The following is a 21,865-nucleotide window of genomic DNA, read 5'->3' as shown; positions in this document are numbered from 1 at the left end:
TTATCAACGCCATCTCTATTGTACCCTATACGTTCCTGTTTGAGGATCTGGTGCAAGATTATATGTTTTCAAAAATTATGTTAGATTTCGTAGTTGTTTAAATCTCGCTTCTCGAGTTATTCTCTATATGAGAGAGTTCAGTTCTAGGAGGTATTAAAAACTCACCATTAACCACCTTCTTTTTGATTGGCCATAATTAGTTTGTCGACGATAGCTACATCTGAATTTATCCCATTATAGAATAAAATAATTTCCGATTCCCTCTCGGGATAGAAACGTCTTTAGAAGAAACATATATCTTTGATTGCATTGCAACAGTGCGAAAGGAGAGTGTATCAGAAAATGCTGCTAAAATAGGCACGACTTTTTGGAAACACGAAACGCCGATACTGTTTTATATCGCCCGTAAAAAATAGTCAAGTGTGCTCTTAATCATCAATAATTTATGGACCCATTTGCTTCGTTTTAATATTATCGTCTAATATGAATAATCAAATTCATTACAGTTTTTGTATCTTATACCGGGACCGAAATCGACGTGTGTGTAGGTACACGGCCGACGCTATTTGGGTTTGAAAACAAAAGCAGCAGCAGTAAGGAGATTTTAATTTTATCCTACTAGGACATGATTCAAGACTCATTGGGTCGAGATATCTTTGCATTTGGTACTCCTACCACTGACTGTTATCAAGAAAACGATAAATAAACTACATTACTTAGATACATTCGCGACCAATAGAGGGTTATTTGTAATCTTATCATCATTTTATTATTTATATAGATGAATATTATTTATGAAGTATTATTTTCACATTGAAATGATTGCTTATCAATACAAAGAGTATAATAAAATTAATAAAACATATGGATCAGATTCTGCAAATAATACTACAAGCATGTTATATATATTTCGGAAGCCACGTTTTTGATTCCTGATTTATAATGAACGGAATTGAAACCTTTATTCTATCTATAACTATGTCAATACGGTAAATTATCTCTTAGTATGGCTTGTTTGACCATCTTGAATTTTTCACATTTTCCCCACCAAGAGTATTTAACACAATTCTTCTTCGGTTTTAGGACAAAGCATTTGGTTTGTACAATGTTAAAAAACAATTTTCCTACAAGATTGGCGTCACTGGAACCAACCCTCTTCAGACAAGCCCTGAAACTAAAAGACAAAATTAGTTTGACTTTATATCGAAGTAACGTAAGTTATAAAAAGCAGGAGTAAAAAATGTAATGTTATCTTGTATATTAACACATTTCACAATTTCTATTCATATAAATATGAATGTTCTATCGAAAATATTTTATGCAATGCATAGAATTTGTATGAAAATGCACGTAAATTCCCGCAACATCATTTGGAATAGTTTTTGTTAATATATCTGTTAATGATAAGGTGCTTGTATAATTCCATTATTTTCATCAAGTCTACCCTTGGTTGACATTATCGATAGCTCAATCTTACACAATGTTCGTCTCACTGAGTGGCGACTGAGGCTGATCAGGTATTTGTCTTCAAATCAGTATATCCGTAGCACATATACAGCTTTATTGTAATCTATACACCACTGCGTGTATTTCAAAAAACGGTCCTTTATCCGGGAAAAACAAGGGGCATATATAAGCATTTTAGTGTATTATTAGAGAGAGATACATGATACTACGTATTTGAACATATAAGAAAACTACGATTCTTATAAAGAAAATTCAATATCCAAGCGCCAATTTGAATAATGAATTTTGAAATCTATGAATTTATTGTTTTTCAAGAAATTACACAATTTAAAACCTCTCCAAAGTAATTATTTCCTAGAAGATGAATACATTAGTATTCGAAACCTTGGAATTATATTATAGTTAGTACACTTGGTATTCAATTTTGCCACAAATTCACTACGAAAACGCTCATAATCCAGCTGGCAAAGACTTCTTATTTCACAAACTTTTTGATGAGTTTATGTTTCTAGATCGTTTTGATTGAAAATCAGTTTTTTCAAAAGATGAAAATTTGACACTTCGACCTACTTCGGTCAAGTAATGAAAAAACTTATTTTTAATCAGAAGAGACCTAAAATCAAGACGATTTAGAACCAGCTCTTCGCTTGCCGAACACCTGTTTTTACAAACAATATATATTACTCAAAATGATCAGTGTACTGATAAAAAAATTGAAGGAATAATCTTGGTGAAATTTATGCATATCTTGAATTTTGAAAAAACAAATTCTATAAAGACTCAACGACATTCGTAACGGTATAACAAAAGAAAGATCAACATCATTTGTAACGACCCGAATTCATTACGTCCAAGAAGCAACCTTCCAAATAATATTACAAATAACACTTAAATAGTAGATTATTGATTTTAGTTCCTGTTCAATTAATTTTAAAATTGAAACCTTTCATTAGAAAGTTAAGTGAGTTTAGGTCGTTATAAATGGAGTAGAATTTTTATGGGTTAGGTAAGTTAGTTAGTTACTGATGACATTGAACTTATCATAATTTTTTTTTTAAATCTAAACTATATGCTTAGATTACAATAAGGTTATTTTAATCAAGTTTTTTATTAACAGACTCAACATTTTGAGCAATAAACTTCTTAGATTGACCAATTTAAACAAGGAATTTCATAAACTATTTGATATATGATAATACTTTTATATTATTTTGTACAGAGATTCCAAATAGGTAAGATAGTATTATTAGAATTAGTATTAGTATTAGACGCGTTTAATGTGAAATTCAATATCAGATTTATTATATAGAATTCATTCCTTCCAAAAGATATAAAGGGTATGAGTTGTTATAAAAAAGTACTTTTAGATTCTTCTATTGAAAGGCACTCTATTTTTCATCTATAAATTGATCTAAGTGCTACGTGGGTGAATGAATGGTAATTGATATATTTTCTGGAACTGACATTGTCTTCGTTTCTAATCAATTTGTAGCAAGAAAAGTTGATGATTATTCAGCATCCTCTCTTCCTATAGTCAACTTTATATAAGGATTGAAACTACCACTGTAAAATAGTAAATTATCAAGTTCATAGTATGGAAAGGATGAAGTTATGTGTCTACTTTTTATGGAAGAATAGTTTGAAGGGCAACGCAGATATAACAAAGCCCAAAATATAATTCATTATCACAGAATTATGTTCTCCTGGTTTGGACCTTTTAGTAATGCTTACTCAAATAGTAATTTTATGAGCCTTGGTAGTAATAATTCACAGCAGCTTTAAATAAAAATAATCAAACAAAAATTTTCTATCTGGATATTTTTAAAATTTTCCTAAGTAGTAAAACATCTATACTTATCTTTAGATTATTTTCTTTTGCACTACTAAAAGTTCGAGAGCACAATAAGTCATTCAGTTCGTATATTTTTTTTTATAAAAGTTCAAAGTTACTGACCACCGGTTTAATTAACGAGTCCTCTTGTGCGATGTCAAATAAATTGGTATAGTATCGCCCAGTGGGCTTTGTTACACCATTTCTGGTCGACTTAGCACGATCACTGTCAATTAGTAGCAACTTTATTCCTTATAACAATTGCTTTTGTGTGTTTTTTTTTTTCGATTGGCTCAATCCCTTTCTCCGTGTCGGTTTGAAAAAACGATTAGCGTCGATTTCAGAGAAAAGTTCCGAACAGTCATTAGTGACCGGCTTACAGGATTTTTTATTTCGTAGAAATTTCGGTGGCACGCGATAATGGGAAAGGATAGTTGCTGTTATTTATGTTTTCTTTAAGTTACTGTCTGAACAGTCTCTTGAGCCACTGAAGTGGTTTGAAAATAATCGACTGTACAGCTTGCTATTGGAACCAGTCTGTCATTCAAGGTTATTAAAAATAGGATTTTTATTTATACATGCTTTATATTAGTTAGTTAGTAATAATATTGCATCCACTTAAAACTTTGTACACTAAGAAAAATCTATGAAAAAGTATAAAGACATTAAATATGTATCCAGCATATTAAATCACAGATCACATATATTAAGATGAATCTATTTTTTTTAAATGGCTTGTTATTTCAAATTTTTATTTTTGTTTGTAATATTTACTAGAATGGTATATTTTCAAGATACTTATACCAAAAGGTGAAAGTTTGAGAACTATGATAAAAATAAAAATAAATTAGATTAGTTTTAAACTTTTTAAATAAAAAAATTATTATGAGAGCACTTATTTCCTCACTCAAGTGAAATGTAGACAAATTGAGTTTTAATAGTAATATTATAATACTTATAATAATAACCTGAATAAAATATGTTCCTATTTATTAACAAGGTAGAAATAAAATTTGAAAAAAATATGTATTAATAAACTAGCTGACACGTCAGACCTCGTACTGCCTCAATCGATAATAAAAGACTAAAATTTCTGTATAACATAAACTAAAAACAAACAAAAGGAATCCTTTTTTTATTACAACAAATAAAAAAATTTCGCTATGAATAAATTTTTATTATTATTTTCGATTAATTACACATAAAGTTGCTTACTTATAAAACAAAGTGTTCCTGAATTACTAGCTATTTATTAGGTTTCAATTTGATATTGACAGACACACACAGTTATGATACAGTCTTTTAATCAATTTAAAGCTTCTGGAAAACTATTTTTCTGTTTTGTGCGAAACAGGGGAGCTCAAAATTGATTCCGCAAACTTCCAACAACTGGCCTTGTGATTTATTTATGGTCATCGCAAAGGTAAGTCGTACCGGAAATAGTAAACGTTTAAAATCGAATGGTAAATTCATTGGAATCATCTGAATACGCAGGATTATGACATTCTCTCCTGTCTATTTTTTCTTTACGATTGTTGCCTCAATGAAGTTATTCATCACCTTTTTCACAGCCAGTCTTCTCCCTTGCACAGTCGAGGTTGATTAATTTACGCAGTATGATGACAACTGATCCTACTTTTAACTGTAAATTGTGAGGTAGTAATCCAGGCAATTCCAGTGAATTTAAAAACTCTGTGGAATATTTGACTACGTCATCATCAACGGTGTCGACTGATTTGAAGGAATCCAACTGTCCCGGAAGAAAATTCTGAATGGTCGCATTGAGATCCTCGACATCTTTATTTTTCGCCACCAATATTGCTCCTTCACCCAGATAATTATGTTTATTGAACTGTTGCGCTTCCCTTTTTAGTCTGTGATGTGAAAGAAATCTGTAGGTAATGTGATGAATCCCGTCGAGGTGTCCACTGCGACTTTATTATTATTGCATTCTAAGACTATCTTCTTCATAGTCACTTACCTATCCTTACCCTACCCAGTTTCTTCTTCACGATTAATGTTAGATTGCTTCTTCTATTAGAGCGTAATGTTCCAGTCACATGAGTTTGGTTTGCATTGTAATCATTGTCCATAAATAAATGGTGGCATCTGTTTAGATAAGATTACATTAGTCTTAGCAAAAGAGCTTCAAGTTTAGAAAGGTCAACAATATAAAACAAATTATAATGCATCACAACACGTAATGTTACGGTCCAATGCGAGTAAATGTAGGTTATGTTCCTTTCAGAAGAATATTTTATTTAGAGGCTATGAAGGGCTGGGACACATAATACGACTTGCCTGGTGAGACACCTATCATGGGTCTCATATACTTATTAAGCATCTACGCCTGCTATAACAGGTCTGACCCCTAAAGTCTATAAAAATTTGACGGCTATAGCAGGCGTGTTCCTGTGAGCAGAACGGCTATGACAGACGTGTCCGTCAACGTGTTAAATGATAACATAATAAATTGTATTGTTAGTTGTGTACTTAGCAGTGTGAGGAGCGACAAAATAATGAAACAGTCAATTATCGTTATCACTGCTCTTTACAAATCCTCAGATAAGTTCTAAAAAAATTATATTTTACCAAGACGGAATATGCGGACACAATTTTTATAGCTCACTTGTGTTTTAAGGTTCTGGTAAATTAATAAATTTTTAAACGATCTGTTTTCAATAATATATTCTAATGTTTTATTATTATAATAATAATAATTACAATTTATGATAATTTTCTTCAGCATTATAGAGAAACGGTTTATCGTGTTAAGCAAATAGTACCTTTTTGTTAAGACATCGATTGAAAAATTCATTTTTAGATTGTACAGCTTGTCCCTATAAAAGTTACGGATTGCTAACCGTTAGATATGAATCGCCCCTGACCTGCAGATAGTAGTGTAGAATTATTTATTCTGTCAAACACACTTCATGGACATACATAATCAGCCATCAAAAATTCATAATGTTCGAATGTATAATTTAGAAAATATACTTAAATATAAGTTCTTATTCTGCAGCTTTAAAGGCTTATAAGTCAGAAACGAAGGGTCGTATGAGACAATTTTTTGCATCCTGTCCCGGAACACCCTGTATATTCTAAAATAGGCTTTTATTGAAACAAACACTTGTTTTCAATTACTGTAAGCCCACATTTTGTCAAGTACATTGATAAATATCGAGAAACTAACGATGTAGCACAAACATTACAACATTTGACGAACTTTTGGAATACACCTTGGGCCTTACTTTATTTATTTATTGATGTATTAATTGTTTATTAAATTTAGAAGCTTTAGTGTTTCAATTATAAAATTCGTCTTCTTTCCTATCTTGCACTGCTTTTAGCGAATTATAGAGATAATAAAATATTCTTGTAAGTTCCTCAGAGCAGTCTAGAATATTTGATAATTATATAGGTAGCTAATTCACAGGGGAAAGAAAAATAAACAATTCAACCTCGTTATATTATAGATACGACATTTACATTAAGATCGGGAGCTAGAATAGTTTTTTCATGAAGTATTCTTAAATAATTGAATGCATTGAATAATATTTCCTTTTATTAATAAATCGACGAACCCAAGCGTATCCTTATAATGTAGATGTATCACTTTATTGACGTAACATATGTTTGACTAAATTTTCAATGCGTACTAGAATGCAGCTCTGACCGTAAATTGCGAATAAAGATAATCCTGATTTTACGAGATGTGCGTCCACCGGTGTTTTTATGGAGTGCGAACTGTAATAAAAGCTGATTGGATATCATTATAACTATCGTCGCGTCTTTTTATGGGTTTATATAGAATCAGCAGTGTAAATAATTGTTATCCAAATTTCGGTTGGTATAATAAGTAAGTTGTTAGTTTGCGTACAACTGTTAATGCTACCGATATTTGGAGTTAGAGACGAATTTTGATTCATTTTCTAATACGATTTTTTGATCATAATTTTAATTTTGTGAAATGATAAGGTCACTATACGATGGAAAAAACTTTCGCTATTCTGAATGTTCGGGGTATATAATCGGAAATAGGATTCTATTTCGAAAGAGAAATATCTTATAGTTTAAGATCCGGCTGCAGAATTAATGCGCTCATCGGTTTTTTGTTGAAATCCAACTTTTTATGTATATTTATAATTAGGAGAATAGATATCTACCAGGTTGCCTATCAAAATTTAACCGCTATTATTTTTACTTACATTATTTTTAATTTATTTTTGGGAAACAATTTCGTTCACTTGCTTTTTAAATAAAAGCTCGTCTACATCACGGCAATTTATATAAAGATCATGAAGATTAGACAACCTGTGACAGAAGATTATGCAGCTCGGGATTTTAATTATGTACGCTGTTGAAAGTTTATTTGGTAAAAGGCAAAAGATCAACGGAATATAATGTTTATTGTGAACAACTGGAAAAAGTACTTGTCGTGTAAAATGTAGTTGAGTTTTTTTAAATAATTTGAATTTATCTCATATCCAAATGTAATTATGTTATTTTTTGAATCATTGTCCAATAAAAAAACATCCCCGTCCCGAGTTGGCGCATCCTTACCTCAACGGATTAAGAATCGTCACGAGTTCTAGCGCTTCCGTTCACCATTTTTCAAAATTTATGTCATTTTTTGAGCGATTCTTACTCGCTCTGACTTTTGGATATCGTTTAGCGTATGTGACACTCAAACCTTTTTTTTCGCATGAAGATGATAATGTAAAATTGAATTTACTTTGCGGATACAATGCTTAATAGGTGCATATTGGATCATCTTTGTTTATATGTCATACTACCTTAATGTTTTCAGCAGTAACTAATGATCAAAGACAACTGTAAGGTGATTCATCATCAAGGGATATACGTCATATTTTAAATTCGCTATACTAGCAGAGCACATTTACTTGTGAAGGACTTTCATCAGCAAAAGCGGATTACAACCGTTCAATACTTTGTTGTTAACTTAAATCGACTTTGAAATCATAGTAGATCGAAGCGCGCACTTGTTCTCATGACAAATTCATACGATGACAATTTGTATGTACCACTATCTATTCTGTAGTCACACCCTCGACTGTAGTCAGAGCTTACTACTTAAGTATAGTATTCGAAAATGCAGTGTTGCCAGTTCTAATTCCTCTAGTTTAGTGGAATCTAAATGTAATAAGTGATATTTTTGCTGGTATATTTTTGGCAGACCACGAGTGAATCGTGTCTTGTGTCATTGTCAAACTTGTTCAGTTTGGTCTATAATTTAATAATGCAGATTATTGAATTTTACTATCAAAATTCATCCTCGGTTAAGAGAGTGCATCACGCACTTCTTCCAATTTATGGGCCTATTGAGGGAACTATTCGGAAGTTTGTGATTAAATGTCGAATCCAGTTTACACTATTGGACATTAAACCACTAACATGCAAACGTACAGTGAGGACCGAAGAAAATATTGCGGCTGTATCCGCCAGTGTTACTGATGACCGTGAAATGTCGATTCGCCGCCGGTCACAGTAATTGGGTCTCTGTTACTCTATTCCGTGGAAAATTTTGCGAAAGGTTTTGAAGCCACACGATCTCCCACAACGTCTAACATTTGGTGAATGGGCGCTGGTAAAGTTGGAGGGAGATCCACTTTTTTATCGTTCAGCGAAGGAGCTCATTTCTGGTTGAATGGATATGCCAACAAGCAAAATTGCCGTATTTGGAGTGAAGACCAGCCAGAAGCATTGCAAGAGCTACCAATGCATCCCGAAAAAGTCATTGTTTGGCGTGGATTATGGGCCGGTGGCATCATCGGGCCGTACTTATTCAAAAGCGACGTTGGCTGGAACGGTACTGTGAATGGCAAGCACTACCGTGTGATGAGTGACGATTTTTTCGCCCAAAATTGAAGAATTGGACATGCCTGACATGTGGTTTCAGCAAAACAGTGCCACATGCCACACGGCACGCGAAACAATGGCCATATTGAGATCCGCCTTCGGTGAACAGTTCCTCTCACGTTTGGGGCCCGTCAATTGAGATCGTGTGATTTAACGCGTTTGGACTATTTCTTATGGGTTGATGTTAAGTCTAATGTCTATTGCAACGATTGAAGTACTGGAAGTCAATATTGAAGCATTTATTCGTGAAATACCGGCCGATATGTTGGAGAGAGTGAGCCAAAATTGGACGTTGTGCATGGGCTATCTAGAGCGAAGCCGCGGCCAATATTTGCATGAAATCATCTTCAAACATTAAATTATACTGATCGTTCTATCGATTCTAATAAAGATTTCATAGATTTTTTCAAATTTTTTGTGGTTTCTCCAAAATCAAATCCTATACCTCTTAAAAAATCACTGATTATAAAGAGTAGTTATAAAAGTCAAAGCTAGATTTGTTAAAAAAGGTACTTGAAAGTTACCTCAAGAATAACCAACGATTATTGAGATATATTTGAATTCAAATCATGATACTGCGCAATAACATCGAAACTTTGTATAAATTGCAGTTTCTAGGTGTCATTACAAAAATTACCAAGCGTGTCTTTCTGATATTTCTTTTACGTTGTTTTCATTCAATTCTAGTTATCAATTATATTTTTATGACATTTATTATCGAAGTGTAGTATGACCAGGTCGATTATGTTTGGAGAAATTCAAAATATCCGGTAGCATCGATTTTATTATTTCCGTCGTTGCATCTTAAAGGTGGTCATAACTAACATCAATAAATACATCGAAAACATTGGACTTCAAGTGATCGTTGTCTCAAGAGCGTCACGGTTACTTTTTACGACTTGAAGATTTTCAGAGGTCGATATCACATTTTATGGAATTTACTTTCATTTCAGCATTTTATAATGTAAAGTTTTCACATTATTATATCAGGTACTGCAGCCAGCTTTAAATTAGACTAAATGTATCAAAAACATTTCGTTGTTGATCTCCTAACATACTTTTTGAAAACGTTTGAGATTTCTTTTAAAAAAGTAATTGGTTAGAGTACAATGAAATCCTGTCTATTAAAGGTGGCAGTACCAAAGGATTGGCAGCATTTATTAATAATAAATTATATATAGACCTCATTTCTTCTATTTTCATTCATTTTCATTTACAGTATTGTAACTGTTTTACTGACTATAGAAATATCAATGTACAGTCGCTTATAGGATTGTTCACAACTTACCAGTGTAAAAATAAGAAACTCAACTGTTCTACTAGATTCCTACTCTACCCTAATGGGAAGGTGTTTGTTTTCGCTAATTAATTTCAAACATTTTTTTCTAAATAAAGCTTAACTATTGAAAAATCAATACGGAATGGAGCATTCAAGTAATAATCATAATAACAATTATCTTTATATGGTGCTGAAACGGTGAGTCTATATGAGACTAGAGCTGCAACAACAATGTTGTCTGTTTTGATGCATTTCTTTAAGCTGCCACCTATATGAACTCAATGGAATTTAGTTTATAATAATAATGGCGGTGTCGAAGTGTAGCGATACAACGTAAAGTTGCAAATTCATCTACAACACACACTTCATATCTGTCTTTGTGCATCTTTGCAATTGAATAGAGTTCTAGTGCGTTATTAGGAAATATTTTTTAATCAAGCAAATAGCATAAAGTTCTAAATTGCTCCAAGAAATTTTTGGCAATGGTTAATTTAATCTTAAACAATGATTTGTATTATCTATTACAATAATGGAATCTTTGGGAATAATATCTAACATATGCTCAATCCATGCGTCGAAAACATTACTGATCATAATACTTAAACTGACATAGTTTAGGAAATATACACTACTAGTCAAAACTTTTCGTCTACCCCATAGTCCATTAAATTTCAAAATATTACACAGTAACAAATTTCTCATCCATATTGTCAAAGTCGATTCGGTGTTTTACTTTATACGAGCGCAAATATCAAAGATCAAGAAAACAGCTAATAACAAATATATGGATATGATGAAACTAATGAGAGATAAACATCTTAAAGCAACTTATAATAGACGTATCAACGACAACCTAAGAAAGATAGAACAAGATCATCAGGACATAGAGGAAACTTGTGAAAAAATAAAGACAGCAATAAATGAGACTAGCGCTGAAGTCACAAATAAGATAAAAAGAACCAATAAAAACGTCCTAGCATAAGCCTACCCACTGAAAACTTATCCGGCCCTCCCATTATCCGAAGTGAGGTGGAACACGCCATAAAAGTAACAAAGCTGGGTAAAGCTACTGGACCAGATAACATTCCCACCGAGGCTATAAAGCTGTTCGAAGTCGATAACATTGACATGTTGGTGAACCTTTTAAACGACATCTACAGCACAGGTCACATTCCAAACGATTGGCTCTACTCAACTTTTATAATGATTCCTAACACATCAAAAGCGGTAAAATGCAAAGATCATCAACTGATTAGTTCAATGAGTAATATGCTCAAGCTATTCCTCCGTACTCTTCACACAAGGATTTACAGCAAGTTAGAAGAACTAAGTGGAGTGACCAAGTTTGGTTTCAAGAGCGGTATGAGTACACGCGAAGCAGTGATAAACTAAATAATATTGAGAAATCATAAGGCTTAAAAATAAATGCAACAAAAACCAAGTGCATGGCAATAAGTAGAAATGCAATTTTAAGTGTCCAACTGCATATAGATACTCGCAACGCGCCTATCGAACATTGAACACGCAACCGATGTTGTGTAACCAAAATCTCTCCTTTGACCTTCGGTATAGAATGGTCAAATGTTATGTGTGGTCAATTTTACTGTATGGCATGGAAACATGGACATTGCAGATATCGTACATCAATAAACTAAAAGCCTTCGAAATGTGGACCTTTCGAAGAATGTTGCGTATACCATGCACAGACAGAGTGAAGAACGAGGATGTTCTAAGAAGAGAGGGGACTGGGAGAGAGTTGTTCAACTTAATCAAGGTGCAAAAGGCTGGATACTTAGGTCAACATTCTTAGAGGAGAAAGATATGCTATACCCCAATTGATCATACAAGGAAAGATCAAAGGAAAGAGAGGCGTAGGCCGAAAACAAATGTCATGGCTACACAATATAAAACATTGGACTGGCATAAATAACACCGGTGAGCTGTGCAATGCCACTATAAATAGATGTATGGTCATAAGATAATCACCAAAGCACTGCAGGTGCAAGGTAGTAGAAGAAGAAGATACGAGCGTATGTTTATTTTGTAACGGCGAGTAGAACAATTTATAACTCACAAGTGCTGGTTGATTTGTTTATTATTGTTTAACTTGAATTGTCTCTTTGGTGTTTATGAATTTAGTTTAGTTGTGATCTATACTTTTTAGTCCAAGACATCTTTTTGTGAAGTTAATATACAAATTGTTTTCGTTCTCAACAATTCAGACTTGTAAGTTTCAAAATGGCTAAAACCAATGAACTATCGGTGGAAACTCGCGCATTAATCGCAAGTCTTCATAGTCTACAATTACCTCGACGTACTGTTGTCTACAGCGTGAAATAATATGCATCGACCAGGAGCTTGGGTGGTCCAAAATGTCAAGGGTGGCTTCGAAAAACCACAACCGCTGAAGATAAACGTTTTGTATTGATCAGTAAACGTCATAGACGACGACCCATAGGCATCAATATAAAAGGCGCAAAAAACATGAGTGTGAGAGAGAGGTTTGTGGAGTGATAAGTCAAAGTTTGAGGTTTTTGGGTCCAAGAGTAGAGAGGGCAGGTCAAAGAAAGAACTGATGTTAGATACGTGAGTGACTGTAAAATACGGCGGAGGCTTGGTTATGGTTTAATGATATTTTAGAGGAAGGGCGACTAGAGACATGGTGAAAATTGAAGGGATTTTTAAGAAAAAACGTTTATAACTAACTAACTAATAAATATTGAAGAAATATGTAGTACATTCTGGCCAGCGCCTGATCGGCAGAAAATTTATCTTTCAGCATAAGCATGATTCCAACTATTTCTTGAAACTGCGCAAAGAGTATGTATAAGTCAGAAAGCAGTGTTCTACTTCCACTTAATATTGGTATATTTTGGAAAACGAATAGAACCAAACAGAAGACCAAAATTGTGCACTCAAATAATAAAAGCAAAAGGGGGTTATATCGATGAATGTAATATTTTAAATAGCAAATTGAATAAGAAAAAAAATCCAGCTTACTAACCTTGTTTCTTTTATCCGCAGATACACACAACAGATAATTTGTATCACGATTAAAAACAGACGGATACATAATATTTAACAACTTGCTAAAAGTCTAATTCTCCAATTAATAATGTGCCTCAAACTCCTTTGAATGATTCAGTTATAGCTTAGACATGATAGCAGAGATATGTTTCAAACATTATTTCAGTATCGAAGCTGTCATAAATGATTTCGTCTTTCTTTTCGTGATCATCTGGCAGCACGAGTTTTATTATTCATTATTTATTTTCCAAACTCACCTATTTATAAAAAGATAACTTCTATCAATATACATATGCATCCAGGATGCATGTATCTTTCATCTTCGATGTGAATTACCCCATATACAGTTCCATAGGATAAATATTCATTTCGAAAAGTTTGTATCAAGAGAATAGCGCTCTAAAGATAGTTACTGTTATGACAATTTGTTAAAAAACATGACTATTAATATTTTTTATAGGTAACGCAATAATCACCTTTCTAATTTTTTTGTCCGCAGCAGGTTCGTTTAATATTATTATTATTAAAACGAACAATACCGAATTGTGTAGGTATAAATCGAAAAAGCTACGCCGATCATTTATGAGAATTGTGAGTGAACAAAACAAAGAAACATTTGACTGGTGAGGTCGCAGAATAAAGGCCTGATTTGAGACAGTAGGCCGTGGCGGTAGCGCAAAGAGTAGAGAGAAAACAATCGACAGGCGCAGAAAGGGCGCGCCCAAGTGTAAAGATACTCGACAATCAGATAATATGCGTGCACGGGTCATTTCTTTGCCGCCTCCTTCGACGAGTGTCAACGCTGCCGTCTCTGCAGCCCTTCAGGCGGGGCGGGTGCGGCTCCACCCCAGGAAATTTATTTTCTACCGATCTCCACACATTTTGTTATGATGTGGAGATAAGTTTTTGAACTTGAGTGATACTATCCTACCCCTACTATTGAAAAGTTTTCTATATATGAAAATTATAGTGAAAATATAACAAGAAGTAGTTTTAAAAATATGAAAACCTGAAATTTCAACTCTACAATGAAACAAGAAAATCTCAGAACAAATTTATAATTTGTCAAAAAAATTCTGTTTAGTGCTTTTCTGACAGATTAAAAAAAATATGAAGTTAAGGAATGGGAAAATTTAGCAAATTTGTTTAATATCCTATAAAAACTGAACATACAAGAGTTGCATGAAAATTTTCCGACCAAAAAACTAGACATTTTTTTCCATAATCATTTTTATTTTTCAGCATACGAGGTCTGGCTATTAGATAACGAGACTGCTCGCCTAGAGGGTACCCTAGACGGGTGGGGTAAAAAATGAGTAGTGCGTATCTAGATATCTTGTCTATACACGTACCAAAACACGTTTCCGTCATTATTATAGTATTTATGCAGCAGCGGTTTGAAATAAACGTGTTTTTTTCTCGTGCCGAAAACCGTGTGTGCGAAAAATAGGAGCAATGTGTCAATCTCAAATTTCTCGTTAAATTGAAAAAAACTCCGACTGAGTGCTATAAATTGTCACAAGAGGCCTATGGGGATAATTCTCTATCTCGTGTGCGTCTTTTTGAGTGGTATAAGCGCTTTAGCGATGATCGGCAGAGCACTTAAGATGAGCAGCGCTCGTGTCGCCCTGTGTCTGTTTCAACTCCGGAATCATTGACCAAAATCAACCAAATTGTGCGTGCAGATTGTCGAATGAGTATCCGGATGATTGCCGAGGCTGTAAACGCCGATAAAGAAACGGTTAGAAAAAATCTACACGAGTACACATAACAAAAGTCTGAGCTAAGCTGGTGCCAAAAAAACTGACCCCTAACCAAAAGCTCTTGCGTCAACGGGTCTGCTTTCCTTGAAAAGCTAGAAAGGTTCGAAAAAGATCTGTTTTGAAAGGGATCCGATTTGAGTCGATGGAAGTGCTAAAGCAAAAAAAGGCAGAGCTCCTAAAGGCACTCATCAAATAAGACTTCCAATAATGCTTACAACAATGGAAAAAACGTTTGGAAAGTGTCGCGAGGGGAGGGGACTATAATGAAGGGAGCATTCGAATGTTGAATAATCTTTATAATAACACTTTTTTCGCAACCAGTCTCGTTATTTAATAGCCAGACCTCGTAGTCTCCTTTTAAGTGTATACACTTAAAACTAGCAATGCTCTTTTTTAATCCTTCCACATAATACGAGATTTTTGGGATATGGCAACACTGATGTGAATATGTCAATTCTGATAATGCCATGACTTTCGACGTGGATTAAACCAACAGCAGTGTGCCAATCATCTCGCTGCGACTTTTTTTTGAAGCACCATCTCGAGATACCGTATTTCGCTGATTTTCCAAATTCAATCGTGGCCGCACAGGATGAATTTCATGAAGGTCGTCCAAAATCGACTGTTGTACTAGAAAACATCGATGTTATGAGTAAATTGATATTGCAAGATCGTCATGTGACATACCGTGGGCATTAGTTCCACTTGCATACATTCAATTTTGCATAAACATTTAGCTGTCAAAAGGGTTTGTTCGAGTTGGATACCATAATAGCTCAAAAAAGATCGTGTTGATTGGTACAAAGAAATGAAAATTCAATCGCAGTAATTCAAAAGACCTCTATAAGATCGGGATAGGCGACATATAATTAAATAACAATCGACTGTATAGTTCTTAAAAGACCAGCCGAATCCAATGAAAGTTGTTCGAGTACGAAGCACATCGAAGCAATGTTCCCACCTATCCATTAGAGCAACGTAAAACGGTATATTCTGAATGGTACAACGGCATTTTTCCCAAAAGTGTTCGAAAAAATTAGGGAAACCAACTGCAGAAGAAGAATCATTCTCCGCCACGACAAAACATCAAATTGATGGGTCATCCGATAAAACCGGTTGCACCTTTTTCGAAGGAGGTTCGCCCTTTGCAATTCACTCTCTTGATTGTTTTTTAGTTTCAAAATTATACTGGTAGATACAGGATTTATATACAGAACTTTTTCGATAATGTCGCAGGTTGTCGTTGTTTTTAGTCCTCTCGAACTCTGTTGTGAACGCACCTCGTATATATGTATATTTCTTTGGTGTTATTAATCTGTTCGCCGCATATACTGAATTTTGTTACTGTGGCAACAAGCTGTATTTTGGTTTCTATTTTTAGATCTTTTTTTGCTTGTCCCGTCGGCTAGCGCTCGACCAAAAGAGAAATAGGAAAAGAAATGTATCACTGTCTTTTTGGCCTTGGTAGCGTGCGTGTGATTATTAGCGCGCTACTATCTTATAATATATTTATATATTATGTATTTTGGTTTATGTCAATTAGCAAGAGTGGATAAATGTTTTAGTTTCAGAGTACAATTTAGTTAAATAGTAAATACAGTCCACTATTTATTTGTTTATAGTTTAAGTTTAGTGTTTTATTTGCCATTACAAATGAACTAAAAAATAATGTAATCAGGAATCTCCTGTACAAACTATCGTCGTCAATCAAGCTTATGCGGCCACGTTTGAATTCATCTACGAAAAATTTTACGGTTATAATTTAGTCTCTATACACATTCTCTAACTCCTTTTTTTGCGTAGGCATATTGGTTTTCAGAAAGAAATATTTAATGACTGCTCGGTGCTTTATTTTTCCATTTTCAGAAAAATTTTCCCAACGATCAAAATTGTGACCAAAATGGCTGAAATTTTAGTGAGAATCTCTTACCGCAGACATAGCACATTTTCCAGATTGTATCTATAAGTGCTGACATCTACTAAAACTACTTATAACTAATTTCAATATAGTTTTTAAAATTCAGCACGAACAAGTGCGATTTTTTCCGATTATGGCTGTTTCAAAGATATGTTTTTGTTTCCTAGCTGTAAAATGACTCAAGAACTAAGGTTACTTCTCGAGATTTTTGCATTACATTTTTGGTTTGAATAATATATGTTAGGATCCTATTTTTCGTGGCAACAGCTCGCGTCATTTTGCATGGTTCCAGCTATATACATTTTATCTTTATATTATTATATATAGATTTAGTACTTTCAATTTTCACACTTGCTTAAAACTCATTAAAAACTTTTTTAATTAACTTAAAAAATGCTATTTAGTTGCATTTTTAGTAAATTTTTATTATTTATAGAAGTATGTGATATTAATGTAGGAATTGTATGCGCCAAATCCAGAACTGCAGAACTGTTTAGACATATAATTGTAATTGAATGATATTATAAATTGTAAAGTGAAACAGGCCCAAATGCAGGTATCGTGTGGAGGATATTGCGAAGTTATCATAAGCATGTTTCCATGATAAATTATAGTTTTTTTGTTCGCAGATGATGCCATTAGCTATGTGGAAATGTAAAGGAATGAAATTTTGCAATGTAAGTTAGAATGTAAAATTTGTCCAATGTATGAGGTACGCGTAAAGCAATATACCTTTTTGGTAATGAGAAAAAAGAGGTTAGAAGTCAGAGTAAGAGGCTGCGCCGAAATTAGCCAACATCTATTAGGGGTCTGTTGAGTGTTATTCGAGAAATAAAACAATATCTTAAAAGTTGGATCTATATTAAAAGAAAAGCTCAGACACAAACACCAGGAACCTAATAATACTGTAGTCGACATGAATATATAAATGTTTTACAAGCCTTAAAAACAAAAATATTGCTATTTCTGGTCTATTATAGTGATTACTGGAAATTTGGAACCTTTTTGTAAAATTGTCATCTAGCTTATTTTTTTTAATTTTTCTTCTATAAGGACAGCAACAACATCGTAGACACATCTTCAGATTGTCATTTTCTTCATTCCATGCATGTCAATTTCCGATACAGTAGAGAGTAATAATTAGTTTTTGTAATCATCGAATGGTTTGCTTTCTGCACTCATATATCATATAAAAATGGTTTCGCATCGCTCCTGATTGAGTTAGAACCTTTTCACAATTCCCAGCATGAGAAAGTTCGCTCTTTCCCAATATTGTATATCATAGGAATGTTTTCTTTGTCACTTTCTTAATCACTCAACAACATTGACAAAAAGACGATGAAATACTTTACTGAATCAACCCAGATTTAATAGAAGTATAAAATTGAACACATTTTCGTAAGTTAACAGCATGATATATTATAATCAACAAATGTGACATTTCAAAATACAATAATAGTATTTGCTTCTGTTAAGAAATAAGTGGATGGATTATTAGACTCAGTTATGTTACTATTATAGCAAAATATTTAATAAGTAGATTAAACATTGTAATGCGAATAAGAAGGATTGGAAACGGGCCATAGACCATGTTAATTCGTACTGATAATATTCAATTACTCAAATAAGTTCTATATCATGTTAAATTAATTCTCATTTATTCGTCTGTTAACATCTCATTTGTTAATCCTACTCCTCTATTGCTACTTTCTTGCAATTCTGAATTCGTTTGACCTTCCTTTTAGGATATGGTATCGTCCTTGCATTTGTTTTGACAATTCTCGATTTTTCTTTTAAAAATTTTGTGTTCGTATTTGTAATTTTTTTAAGAAAACGATTTGTATTCACATGTTAGTGTATTTTACATACTATAAATCCTTATTTTTGTTTTTCATTACACCTTTTCTCAATTTTGTTATGTTTTAATTTCTACATATATATCAATTTCAACCTTATTCGACTTTATTCCTTTTTGCTCTTTGCACATTAAATACTCAAAAATATATCCAAACTTCACATTTTTCTACTGCTTTTCTTTTCAATTTTCAGAAATTTCACTGTTTTGTGTAAACATGGTCGTCTTTTGATTGCTTCAAAATTTTCATTTACCTATAATTCATTGATACTAGTCCTCACAAATACTTAGTTGATATTTGTATTTTTTGTAAAAAGTTAATTGGAAAGCTTTTTGGTACCGACACTGACATCGTTGTAGGTAAAAGTTTCGTCATAAACTAGCAGAACAGATTAACATTTTCTGAGTAGGTATCAAATCAAGGACTCCATAAAACGTTTGACATTACCTGTCCCCATGAACATAAATTATGCGGTACTTCAAAAAAGCCTTTTCTGTAAACTTTCGGAAGGACCGCCCATGGTAAAATTAAACAGGGGATGACAATACTTCTAATTTTATTATTAGATATGGGTTCGTCAATGGTTCTACGAAATAATGCTTGAAGAATTAAATACAGAGTGACTTAGTAGGTCAGCTGCTTAAATCTCACACTTTTATAATGTTAATGGTAGGTAATAAAATATCATAGTTACAATTCCTTTGAAGCTTTAACCGTTATGTGGTAAATTGAGTAAATTTGAAACTGTTAAAGCATGACATTTTGACAGATGATTTCCCACAATTTTATTTTTGTGTAATGTATTCTAATAGAACTCTATCACAAGGTTTTGTGTAGTTAGTTCTTTAACGATTAAGGCTCTGGTTAATCTCGATCGATGAAGAGGAAAATGAACCAAGTTCTAATGTTAATAAAGCTTGATAGTAGGTATATTGTTTTAGAATATATAATTCTGTGTGTTTTGTATATCAAAGATGGTTTTTTAAAACTTCCTAAATATCTTTATCATGAGAAATTCTATCCAAAAATAAGTCCATGGGTTGGAAGTATAAAATAATTCCATATTCTCTCTACTGAGATTGTTTTCAATTGTATATTAAGTATGAATAAATTTAACACTTCAAATTATATTCTTTAAATGAATATGGTTTAAATTTTACAACTGAATGGATGACAGACAGAGATATATAGATAGAGAGAGAGAGTAAGAGAACGAAAATATTAAGGTTGAAAGGATTAAGTTTATGAAATATACAAAAAACAGAGTGACAAAGTGAAAAGCCTAGTAAAAGAAGCTAAGGCCAAGTCTTGGGAGGAGTTTGGAGAAAAACAAAGATGAAAATGGAAAAATTTTATATCATATACTGAGATCAATCAGAAAAGAGAGGAAAAATTCAATAAGCAATCCAAAAGCTACGAATGTTGAAATTATAACTGAATAAAACAAAATATTAGAGAGATGGAAGGAACACTTTAAAGAGTTACTAACAGCGGGACATATAAAAGCAGAAAGAGATGAAGAACAGTCAGATCGTCGGTGTTGCAGGTTTTCTGCGGTTCTCCAGCCAAATGGTGAACGATAGGGAATAACGTAGCCACATCTATACCTGCCCGCCCCCTTTTAAATTTAAAATAAACAAACAGAAAACTAAAATTGTTTGTTTTCAAAAATAAAAAAAACCAGTTTGAGAAGAACCGTTTTGCTTGCAAGCTCCTTTCGCTTTCTTCTAACCAAAATTTTCGGATTTCCCCTCCAGAAAAGTTGGACAAACCCAAACCCGCGCAACCACCACAACCGCAGCCCTGCAGATGAGCAATTCCTATATCAGGGCCCACTCCAATAGACCCTCTTCCTTATCCTACCAAATTTAACCAACGAATCTCTCCCTCTCTCTCTCTCTTGAGAACAGTCAGATAGAAAAGATGGATATACAACAGGAACAAACATAATATGTACAGAGCCAGGACCAGAAACGGAAGTACTAAGGAAATAAGGGTACAGAATTATTACACGGAATATTACTGGTAGCATGAAATATACGAGTACAAACAATCCCAGAAGTGAAAAATAGCAATACTAGCACCCATCCACAAAAAAGGAAATAATAACGATTATAGAGGGATATCGGTACTCTGTGCTATATAGAAGTTATTTGAACGTATAATTAAAGATTAAGATAGGAGGTAGATAGATCAACGCAAGATTGGATATTCATTTTGAGGCAAATAACAGATACAGACAATGGGATTTAGACAATGTCTTCGATAGTATAACCAGAGAATAAATAATGAAATAAAGAATATATATGAAAAAACAGAGAATGTGGTACAAGTTACGACAAGTAGATTTGTAGCTTACAGAGAAATGAGACAATGAGGTATTTAAAGCCAGTTATTGTTTCTTCTAGACGAAATAACCAAAGAAGGGTAGAAACACATAAAGAATACAAGAGATTGAAACCAATCTACATAAATGAACTAATATTCACTAAGTGGAGTAATGAAGTGGAGCAATACGAACTATAGATAAATATGCAGAAGGTAGAAATAATGAATATATCAAACAAACCAGAAGAAATAACTGTGCAAATACAAGAACTGGAAAAAAAGAGCGTTAACAGGCTGAAGTATCCAGGAACAATTGCTAGGCCATATGAAAGAATTGACGAAGAGGTAATAAAAGACAATGCCTACATATATAGCTCTGTTCAAAGTATTCTTCAACAAAAAAAAATAGGAGAAAGAGTACAAAATACTAATATCTATGAATCAGTACTGCCAAGTATACTGATCTATTGCTGCGAATCATGGGTACTAATCAACAAATTGAAGAACAAAATAACA

General features: G+C 33.2%; 1 protein-coding gene across 2 annotated transcripts in view; it reads right to left on the bottom strand.

Annotated features, from left to right (window-relative positions):
- Positions 1 to 590: 590 nt before the first annotated feature.
- The window catches only part of LOC130448791 (uncharacterized), a 246,993-nt gene continuing 225,718 nt past the window's right edge, over positions 591 to 21,865 (bottom strand). The window contains exon 5 of one of the 2 annotated variants that reach the window (XM_056786302.1): positions 591 to 1,174. In XM_056786302.1, coding sequence (XP_056642280.1) covers positions 982 to 1,174 — 193 coding nt within the window. In that variant the 3' untranslated portion in view covers positions 591 to 981. The remainder of the gene's footprint in view (positions 1,175 to 21,865) is intronic. The other variant, XM_056786303.1, reaches the window with a different exon arrangement.

The sequence above is a fragment of the Diorhabda sublineata genome, chromosome 9, assembly GCF_026230105.1.
Source record: "Diorhabda sublineata isolate icDioSubl1.1 chromosome 9, icDioSubl1.1, whole genome shotgun sequence".
Lineage (NCBI taxonomy): Eukaryota > Metazoa > Arthropoda > Insecta > Coleoptera > Chrysomelidae > Diorhabda > Diorhabda sublineata.
The sequence above is the reverse complement of the archived record's forward strand: the minus strand, read 5'-3'. Positions and strand labels throughout refer to the sequence as shown.